Source organism: Vanellus vanellus, assembly GCF_965231255.1.
Source record: "Vanellus vanellus genome assembly, contig: HAP1_SCAFFOLD_2220, whole genome shotgun sequence".
Taxonomy (NCBI): Eukaryota; Metazoa; Chordata; class Aves; order Charadriiformes; family Charadriidae; genus Vanellus; species Vanellus vanellus.
In genome coordinates, this window is record NW_028128146.1 from 4,765 (window position 1) to 15,115 (window position 10,351).

General features: G+C 70.4%; 1 protein-coding gene across 1 annotated transcript; it reads left to right on the plus strand.

Annotated features, from left to right (window-relative positions):
• Positions 1 to 416: 416 nt before the first annotated feature.
• On the plus strand, positions 417 to 10,189 carry RBM28 (RNA binding motif protein 28). The gene is given in 20 exon segments (XM_082500563.1): positions 417 to 582; positions 1,867 to 2,043; positions 2,135 to 2,232; positions 2,383 to 2,458; positions 2,548 to 2,640; positions 2,766 to 2,837; positions 3,006 to 3,279; positions 3,403 to 3,533; positions 4,105 to 4,186; positions 4,352 to 4,461; positions 4,569 to 4,642; positions 5,483 to 5,618; positions 5,707 to 5,771; positions 5,882 to 6,040; positions 7,549 to 7,683; positions 8,548 to 8,622; positions 8,710 to 8,969; positions 9,768 to 9,837; positions 9,839 to 9,864; positions 10,031 to 10,189. Coding segments are annotated over 20 exon segments (2,388 nt in total). The 5' UTR covers positions 417 to 431; the 3' UTR covers positions 10,155 to 10,189.
• Positions 10,190 to 10,351: the final 162 nt, after the last annotated feature.

Consider the following 10,351-nt stretch of genomic DNA (forward strand, 5'->3'; position numbering starts at 1 on the left):
TGAGACGCCCCTCCTGCCCCCCCAACTCCCCCTACTCCCCCCCCCCCGATGGGACCCCCAAACCCCTTTAACCCCCCCAAACCCCCAGCCCCGCCGTTCCCCGCCGCGCCGCCAGGGGGCGCGCTCCTCCGCCAGACCGCTCCTTGCGCCGCTCTCTCTCACCCTCTCGCCCCGCCCCCTCCCACCGGGCCACGCCCCCTCCCGCCACGCCACGCCTCCTCCCCCCAGGCCCCGCCTTCTCCCGACGGGGCCCCGCCTCCTCCCTCCGGACCCCGCCAGGTCCCGCCTCCTCCCGCCAGGTCCCGCCTCCTCCCGCCCGGGCCCCGCCTCCTCCCTCCGGACCCCGCCCCCTCCCGCCAGGTCCCACCTCCTCCTGCCGGGCCCCGCCCCCGCCGCCCTTCCCGCCAGCCCCCGCGCGGCGCGTGCCCAACATGGCGGCCCCCGGTAGCGCCGCTGCCGGCCCCGGCCCGGGCCGGACCGTGATGGTGCGGGGGCTGCCCGCCACCGCCACCGCCGCCGACCTGGAGACGCTCTTCGGCAGCCTCGGGCCCCTCCGCCGCTGCTTCGTCGTCACTGAGAAGGGTCCGCGGGGCGGGAGGGGGACGGGAGCTGAGGGGCTGAGGGTCCCTGTGAGGGGCTGGGGGGGCTGATGGGGCCTGGGGGTTCTGGGCCCGGGGTTTGGGGGGGATGAGGAGGACTGAGGAGGACTGAGGGGGCCTGGGGGGTCTGGGAACGGGGTCTGGGGGGGGGCTGAGGGGGTCTGGGGGGGCTGAGGGCCCCTGTGAGGGGCTGGGACAGGGGGCTAAGGGGGTCTGGGTCTGGGGGGGCTGAGGAGGACTGAGGGGATCTGGGGGGGATGAGGGGGGCTGAGGGGACTGGAACCGGGGTTTGGGGGGCTGAGGGAGTCTAGGGGGCCTGAGACCTGGGTCTGGGGGTGCTGAGGGGGTCTGGGGGGGACTGAGGGTGTCTGGGGGTGCTGAGGGGGTCTTGGGGGGCAGGGGCTGAAGTCTGGGCGAAGCTGGAGGGGGTCGGGGGGAGCGCTGAGAGGGGCTGGGGGGGGCTGGGGTCGGGGTCTGGGCGAAGCTGGAGGGGGCTGAGGGGATCGGGGTGCTGAGGGGGGCTGGTGGTGCTGAGGGGGGTTGAGGGGGCTGGGACCTGGGCTGGGGGGGCTGAGGGGGTCTTGGGGGGCTGGGACCTGGGCTGAGGGGGTCTTGGGGGGCTGGGACCTGGGCTGGGGGGGCTGAGGGGGTCTGGGAATGGGGTCTGGAGGGGCCTGAGGGCGACTGGGATTTGAATTTCAGGCGGACTGAGGGAGTCTGGGGGGGCTGAGGGGGTCTGGTGGGGTTGGACCGGGGGGGGAGGCTGAGGGGGTCTGGGGGGGCTAGGGCCGGGGTCTGAGGGGGGATGGGACCGGGGTCTGAAGGGGTCTGGGGGGGCTGAGAGTGACTGAGGGGGCGGAGGCGGCATGGGGGAGACCTGGAGCTGAGGTGTAAGGATGTGGGGGTCCGGGGGGGCACTCGGAGCTGTGGGCTGGGAGGATTTGGAGGGGGGGTTAGAGCTTGGAGAGGGGGCAGGGATGTGAGTAGGAATTTGGGGGGGTCAGGACCGAGCAGGGGGGCTGGAAGGGGGGTGTCAGGAGTCTGGGGGAGGTGGGGTGCAGGATGAGGGGGGTCAGAGAATCAGCTAATTGGGGTGGGGGTCAGGCTGTGCCAGGCAAGAGGACTTGGGGGGCGCTGTGGGGGGACACAGCCGGGTTGGGGGGGTCAGGAGGAGCCCCAGGGGCAGTTGGGGACTGAGTGTGGCCCCAGGGATGGGGAGGGGGGGCGCAGCGCCTCATTACTCCCCCTTTGCCCCCCCCCCCCCCAGGCACCAAGACCTGCCGTGGCTTTGGCTATGTCACCTTCTCGCTGGCCGAGGACGCCCAGCGGGCTCTGGGGGGGGCCACCACCTTCGGTGGCCACCGGCTCGCCGTGACGCTGGCCCGCCAGCGGCCCAGGGAGGGGAGGAAGAAGCCACAGCAGGAGGCGGCGGCGGCAGCAACGGGTGAGTTGTGGCTCCTGTGTGTCCCCCCCCAACTCTCCGGGTCTGTACCCGTGCCCTGCTGTCCCCAAGCCCCCCCCTCTCTCCGTTGCAGGTGTCCCCAAGGCCACCGCCGCGGCCCCCCCCACCCCGAAAAAGCCCAAAGCCGCCTCCAGGAAAGCCCGGCTGATCGTCCGCAATCTCAGCTTCAAGGTATTGAGGGGGGGAGGGGGTCCAGCCCCACACCGTGCTGGGGGGACGCAGGGAGGGACCCCCTACATCCCCTCCTGCCCCGGGGGGGGCCTCAGCAGCCCCCCCTCCCGGCTCCTGGAGCCTTCCTCTCACCCGGTGGGTCCCTCTCAGTGCTCCGAGGAGGACCTGCGCTCCCTCTTCTCGCCCTTCGGCACCGTGGTGGAGGTGAACATCCCCAAAAAAACAGGTGAGAGCCCCCTCCCGGGGGGACTTTTTTTGGGGGGTGGGGGCACATGCAGAGCAGCTCCATCTGTTGTTTTGGTTTTTTTTCCGCAGACGGGAAGATGCGGGGATTCGCCTTCGTGCAGTTACGGAGCGTTCCGGAAGCGGCCAAAGCGCTCCGAGCCATGAACATGAAAGAGATCAAAGGTCTGGACGTGCTTCTCTCCCCCCTTCTCCTGTTGTGGAGAGGGGGGGTTCTGCAGGGTGCCCCCCCCAATTCCCTGCCTGGTGGCAAGGGGGAGGACACTGACGGAGTGTCCCCGTGTCCCCAGGGCGGCCGGTGGCGGTGGACTGGGCCGTGGCCAAGGACAAGTACCGGGCGACGCAGGGCGGCCAGCCCGACGGTGAGGGGTCCCGGTTCCCCACCCCTGGGGTGGTGGTGGTGGGGGGAACCCCTCTGGGGCCCCCCCCGGGGTGGCCACCCCCACTGCTGGCCTTGAGGAGGGGGGAGTGGGTGTCACCGGGGGTGACTGTCCCTTTTTGTCCCTCACTGCCTTCATCCCACTGCGCAGAGAGGAAAGAAGGGAAAGCTGCGGGGGGCGAAGAGCGGAGTGTGGCTGTGGAGAAGCAGGAAGAAGAGGAAGATGAGGAGGAAGATGAGGAGGAAGAGGAAGATGAGAAGGAGGAAGAGGAAGAGGGGGAAGAAAACGAAGAAGAAGAAGAAGAAGAAGAAGAAGAAGAAGAAGAAGAAGAGAAGGAAAAACTGAAAAAAAATAAGAAGAAAGATAAGAAAAAGAAGGGGACGATGAAGAAGATGGAGCCTTCCTCGTCCCGGGCGCGAGGCCGGTGAGTGAGCGAAGGGGTTGTGCCGGTGGGGGAGCCGTGGGGCCCGATCCTGGGGGGGGGGGGGTTGGATGCTGCCCCCCGCCTCGCCGTGGGGCCGGGCCAGCTCTGCCCTGGTTGTGGTAGGGTTGGGAAGGGGACGGCAGACGTGGAGAGCAGCGAGGAGGAGGAGGAGGAGGAGGAGGAGGAGGAGGAAGATGGTGACGAGGGTGACAGTGAGCTGGAGGAGAGCTTGGGCGAGGAAGAGGAGGAGGAAGGTCTGTTGTGCCCCCGGGGGATGAGGTGGGGCGGGGGGAGAGGGCCTTCCCTGGGGTTCTGGAGGGGCTGAGGGGGTCTGGGGGGTGGGGGGAGAAATGTCGGGCGTTTCCCTTGGGGTCTTGGGGGGGTTGTCTGGGGGTGCTGAGGGGGTCTGGAGGGGCTCAGGTGGGTGGCTGAGGGGGACCGGGGTCTGGGGGGGGGTCCTCTGGGGGCTGCGGGGGGTCTAGAGGGGGGGTTGTCTGGGGAGGGAGCTCCCCTGGGGGTCTGGGGGGGCTGAGGGGGACTGGGACTGGGGTCTGGGGGGGATCTCCTGGGGTCTGGGGGGGGGTTCTGGGGAGGGAGCTCCCCTGGAGGTCTGTGGGGGCGCTTCCCTGGGGCCTGGGGGGGCTCTTCTGGGCATGGGGGGGGGGCTGAGGGGGCCTGGGGTCTGGGGGGGGTTCCTCTGGGGGTGAGTGGGTCTGAGGGGGGTTGTCTGGGGACAGAGTTCCCCTGGGGGGGACTTCCCTGGGGTCTGGGGGGGTTGAGGGGATCTGGGGGGGGGGGCTTCTCTGGGATCCTCTCCGGTTCCAGGGGGGGTCCGACCCCAGAAGCGGGCGGGGAGGGGGCGGCCGCCCCCCTCAGACGTGGGCGAAGGCAGAACCGTCTTCATCCGGTGAGCGCCGGGCCGCGGGCTGGCACGGGGCCGGTCTGGGGGGCAGAGCGGGGTCCCCCCTCCGCCGTGACCCCCCCCTCCGCCGTGCTGGTGGGGAGGAGAGGGGGGGGGGGTCCATCCCTGACAGCCCCCCCCCCCCCCCCCATTCTTTCTCCATCCTCGCAGGAATCTCTCCTTCGACACGGAGGAGGAGGCGCTGGGGGAGCTGCTGCAGCGATTCGGGGAGCTCAAGTACGTCCGCGTGGTGCTGCACCCCGACACGGAGCACTCCAAAGGTCAGCGGTGGTGCGGAGGGGGGGGGTCCTGGGGGGGGAATGACAACACCCCCCTCCTTGGGGACACCCCCCTTGCTGTCCCCTCTCTGTCCCCTCTCTGTCCCCAGGCTGTGCCTTCGCGCAGTTCCTGACGCGAGAAGATGCCCAGAAGTGTCTGCAGGCTGCCCAGGGGGAGAGCGAGGTGAGCGGGGAGGCCGGGACCCCCCCCGGGGAGATGAGGGACCCCCCCCCGGGGGCGTGGGGACACAAGAGACCCCCCCCTCCCCCCCCGGGGATGTGGGGAGACAAGGGACACCCCAGGGGAGGAGGAGGGACCCTCCCAGGGAGACAAGGGACACTCCTCCCAGGGGGTGTGGGGTGACAAAGGACCCCCCCCCGGGGATGTGGGGAGATGAGGGACCCCCTGGGGGTGGGGGGAGACATGGGACCCCCCCTGGGGAGACGAGACCCGCCTAGGGGAAGAGGAGGGACCCCCCCGGGAGACAAAGGAACCCCCTAAGGGTGTGGGGTGACAAAGGAACCCCCTGGAGACGCGAGGAGATGAGGGACCCCCCCGCGGGTGACAGAGGACCCCCTCCCCCCCCAGGGTCATGTGGAGACGAGGGACCCCCCCCGTGGGGACACGGGCAGACAAGGGACACCCCCGGGGGTGACAGAGATCCCCCCCCCCAGGGATGTGGGGAGATGAGACCCCCCCAGGGGTGACAGAGGATCCCCCCGGGAAGGCATGGGGAGAGGAGGGACCCCCCAGGGGGACATGAGGGACCCCCCCAGGGGGTGTGGGGAGACAAGAGCCCCCCCAGCTGTGACAAAGGCCCCCCCCGGGCGCGTGGGGACACGAGGGACCCCCATGGGTGTGGGGGCAGCCCCACCTCTTCCCATCTTCCATTTGGGGGGTGCCACCGGGGTCGTCCCCTGCCTCTCCGGGGTCATTCCAGCCCCCTGCCCGGTCTCGGGGGGGGGTCCCCCGGCTGTGTGTGTGTGTCCCCCTCACCCCACCGCGTGTCCCCCCCCCCCCCAGGGCGGGGGGCTGCGCCTGGACGGGCGACTGCTCCGCATCGACGCGGCCGTCAGCCGGGAGGAAGCCCAAAAACTCCGGGGACAGAAGGCAAAGAAGCCCACGGGCACCCGAAATCTCTACCTGGCCCGCGAAGGCTGTGAGTATCGGACACCACACCCCCCCTCCGAGCCCCCAAACCCCCCCCAGACCCCCCCTCACCCCCATTTCCCCCCCCCCTCCCGCAGTGATCCGCGCCGGGACGAAAGCCGCCGAGGGAGTGAGCGACGCCGACATGGCCAAGCGAGCGCGGGTGAGCTGCGGCAGTTTGGGGACTCCCCACCACTGAGGAGGGAGTGTGTGTGTGTGGGGGGGAGGTTTAGGCTCACAGCCCCCCCACCTCACCGTCCCAGTTTGTCCCAGTTTGAGGAGCTGAAGTACCAGAAGCTGCGGGACCAGAACATCTTCGTGTCGCGCACGCGGCTCTGCCTCCACAACCTGCCCAAAGCTGTGGACAGCGCTCAGCTCCGGCGGCTCCTGCGCCGGGCGGTGGGGGGGGGCACGGCCCCCCACATCAAGGAGGTGACTCTGTCCCCCCCCCGTGTCCGTGTGTCCCCCCTCAGTGTCCCCCTGTGCTCTGTGTCCCCTCTGGGAAAGGGGGTTGGGGGCATTTAGTGGCACAGAGATGGGTATGATCCCCCCCCCCCACCCCCCCCGTCGGTGGTTCTTCTTGGGGAGGGGGGTTTGGGGGTGGCTGGGGGTGCAGAGGAGGTGGGTGTCCCCCCCGTGTCACCCTGGTGTCCCCCTGGTGTCCCCCTGTACCTGTGTCCTTTCTGGGGGGGGCTGGGGGTGCAGAGGAGGTGGGTGTTCCCCCTTGTGTCCCCTCCTGTGCTTTGTGTCCCTTCTGGGGTGAGTTTGGGGGTGCAGGGGAGGTGAGTGCTCCCCCCCCGCCCTGTGTCCCTTCCTGTGTCTCCCAGTGTCCCTCTGTGTCACTTCTGGGGGGGGCTGGGGGTGGCCGGGGCTACAGAGGAGGTGGGTGTCCCCCCAGTGTCCCCCCCCCCACGTCATCTCAGTGTCTCCCTTCTGTGCTTTGTGTCCCTTCTCGGGGGGGATGCAGTGGATTTGGATGTCCCCTCCAGTGTCCCCCCCAGTGTCCCCCTGTGCTCTGTGTCCCCTCTGGGGTGGGTTTCGAGGTACAGAGGAGGTGGGTGTCCCCCCTTGTGTCCCCCCCATGTCATTTTAATGTCCCCCTGCGCTTTGTGTCCCTTCTAGGGGGGGTTGGGGGTGCAGAGGAGGTGGGTCTCCCCCCCAGTGTCCCCATCCCCCCCCAGTGTCCTCCTGTGTCCCCTCTGGGGTAGGTTTGGGGGTGCAGAGGAGGTCGGGGTGTCCCCACAGTGTCCCCACAGTGTCCCACTGTGCTCTGTGTCCCTTCTTGGGGGGGGGGGGGGATTAGGGGCTGCTGAGGGTGCAGAGGAGGTGGATGTCCCCCCCCCATGTCCCCCCAGTGCCCCCCTGTGCTGTGTCCCCTCTGGGGTGGGTTTGGGGGTGCAGAGGAGGTGGGTGTCCCCCGTTTGTCCCCCCTCCATGTCCCCCTGTCCCCTCTGGGGTGGTCTGGGGGTGCAGAGGAGGTGTGTGTCCCCCCCCGTGTCCCCCCCGTCCCCTCTGGGGTGGTCTGGGAGTGCAGAGGAGGTGTGTGTCCCCCCCCCGTGTCCCCCCCGTCCCCTCTGGGGTGGTCTGGGGGTGCAGAGGAGCTGTGTGTCCCCCCCCGTGCCCCCCCGTCCCCTCTGGGGGTATAGAGGAGGTGTGTGTGTCCCCCCCGTGTCCCCCCCGTCCCCTCTGGGGTGGTCTGGGGGTGCAGAGAAGGTGTGTGTGTCCCCCCCGTGCCCCCCCCGTGTCCCCCCCGTCCCCTCTGGGGTGGTCTGGGGGTGCAGAGGAGGTGTGTGTCCCCCCTCCTGTACCCCCCCGTCCCCTCTGGGGAGTTGGGGTGTGCACCCCTCGATGCGCTGGCCCCCGGGGGGGGGGGTGGGGGGTGTTTCCCGGCGCAGGCAGGTGACCGGGTGTCCCCCCCCCCCCCATCCTTGTCCCCGCAGTGCCGGGTGATGCGGGAGCTGCGGGGCCGGGGGCGCTCCCTGGGGTACGCCTTCGCGGAATTCGGGGAGCACGACCACGCGCTGGCCGCCCTGCGCAGCCTCAACAACAACCCCCGCCTCTTCGGGCCACAAAAGGTGGGGGCGCGGGGGGGGCGCGACCCCCCGGGGGGTATTGGGGGGGGCTGGACCCCAACCCAGGGCTGCTCGGGGGGGGGGGTTTGGGGGGTTGGAACCTCCCCCAGGGCTGATCCGGGGGGATTTGGGGGGGATGGACCCCCACCCAGGGCTGATCCGGGGGATTTGGGGGGGGCTGGAACACCCCCAGGGGTGATCCAGGGGGGATTTGGGGGGCTGGAACCCCCCCAGGGCTGATCCGGGGGGATTTGGGGGGGGGCTGGAACCCCCCCAGGGCTGGTCCGGGGGGATTTGGGGGGGCTGGACCCCCACCCAGGGCTGATCCGGGGGGGTTTGGGGACTGGAACACCCCCAGGGCTGATCTGGGCGGGTTTTTGGGGGGGCTGGAACCTCTCCCAGGGCTGATCGGGGAGATTTGGGGGGGGGGGTGGACCCCCCCCCCAGGGCTGATCCGGGGGATTTGGGGGGGGGCTGGAACCCCCCCAGGGCTGATCCGGGGGGATTTGGGGGGGATGGACCCCCACCCAGGGCTGCTCGGGGGGGGGGTTGGGGGGTTGGAACCTCCCCCAGGGCTGATCTGGGGGGGGAGGGGGGCTGGACACCCCCCCCTGCTGTTATGGGGGGCTGGAATCCCCCCCCCCCCATTACTGGGGCACTGGACCCCCCCCCAGGGCTCTTCTTGCTATTACTGGGGGGGCCTTGAGCCACCCCTGAGGCTACATCTGCATTTACTGGGGGGCTCCCCCCCGCCCCGCCAGGGTCGCTCCTGGTTGTACTGGGCGGCTGGGACCCCCCACCCCTATTTTTTACCCCCCCCCCCCCTATTTTTTACCCCCCCCCAACCCCTATATCCCCCCCCCCCAGCGCCCCATCGTGGAGTTCTCCCTGGAGGATCGGCGGAAGCTGAGGCTGAAGGAGCAGCGAGCGCAGCGCAGCCTGGTAGGACCCCCCCCCGCTTTTTTTTTCTCTGTGTCCCCCCCCCTAAATTCCCCCAATCCCCCCCCCCGCTCACCCCTTTCGGCACAGCTCAAGCTGAAGGCAAAGCCGGCGGAGAAGGAGCCGTCGGAACCCCGAAAAAACAGCATCAGGGAAAGAAAAAACCCCCTTGGAAGGGGGTGGCGGCCCCCCCCCCCCCCGCGGGGGGCAGCCCCCCCCCCCGGCCCCCCCCCCGCCGCCCCCTGGTCGGGATTCCGCACGGAGCCGCAGGCGCAGCGCGTGGAGCTGCCGGACGGCACCCGCAGGAGGAAGGTGCTGGCGCTGCCCTCCCACCGCGGGCCCAAAATCAGGTATGGGGGGGGGGGACAGCCCCCCCTCCCCCCCCCCTTTGGTGTCTGTCCCCTCCCTGTGGCACCACACTGCACCCATGGGAGCCCCCCCCCCCCCCTTTGTGTGTCCCCCCCCCCGATTATGTCCCTTACCCCACTCATGATGTGTCCCCCCCCCCCGTGTGTGTCCCCCCCCCCGTGTGTGTCCCCCCCCTTGTGTGTCCCCCCCCCCCTTGTGTGTCCCCCCCCCCTTGTGTGTGTCCCCCCCTTTGTGTGTGTGTCCCCCCCTTTGTGTGTGTGTCCCCCCCTTTGTGTGTGTGTCCCCCCCCGTGTGTGTGTCCCCCCCGTGTGTGTGTCCCCCCCCCTTGTGTGTGTCCCCCCCCCTTGTGTGTGTCCCCCCCCCTTGTGTGTGTCCCCCCCTTGTGTGTGTCCCCCCCTTGTGTGTGTCCCCCCCCCTTGTGTGTGTCCCCCCCTTTGTGTGTGTCCCCCCCTTTGTGTGTGTCCCCCCCTTTGTGTGTCCGTCCCCCCCTTTGTGTGTCCGTCCCCCCCTTTGTGTGTCCGTCCCCCCCTTGTGCGTGTCCCCCCCCTTGTGCGTGTCCCCCCCCTTGTGCCTGTCTCCCCCCCACCGTGTCCGTCCCCCCCCCCGTGTGTGTCCGTCCCCTTCTGTGTCCGTCCCCTTCTGTGTCCGTCCCCCCCCTTGTGTGTCCGTGTGTCCCATTGCATGTCCCGTCCCCCCCCCCATTGTGTGTCCCCCCCATTGTGTGTGTCCCCCCCACTCTTTATGTGTCCCCCCCTCATTATGTGTGTGTCCCCCCCCAGGAAACGGGACCAGGGGAAGGCGAAGCCCCCCCCGCCCCCCCCCAAAGGCAAAGCGCAGCGGCGGAAGAAGGAGAAGCGCAGTGTGCCCCCCCCCCAGGTACGGCGCGGGGGGAGCCCCCCATGGGGGGGTGTAACGGGGGGGGGAGGGGGGGGCTCCTTCTCCTCTCTCCCTGCCCCCCCCTCCCCCCCCCCCTCCTTCCAGCCGCGTGCTGGGGGGGGGGGGGAGTGCCGGGGGGGTGTCCCATGGCTGTGTCCCCCCGCAGGCGGGCCGGGGGGGGGCGCGGGGGGGCCGAGGCCCGCTTCAGCGCGCTGGTGGAACGCTACAAGAGGCAAATCCTGGGCAGCGCCCCCCCCGCGCCCAAACGGAGCAAATGGTTCGAGAGCTGAGACCCCCCGGGCAGCCTGAGACCCCCCTGACCCCCCCCCGGGCAGCCTGAGACCCCCTGACCCCCCCCCGGGCAGCCTGAGACCCCCCTGACCCCCCCCCGGGGCAGCCTGAGACCCCCACCCATGGGTGCTGCTCCGTGGGGGCGGGGGGGGGGGGTGTCATTTGCCTCAACACCCATTGAGGGTGTGTGATTTTG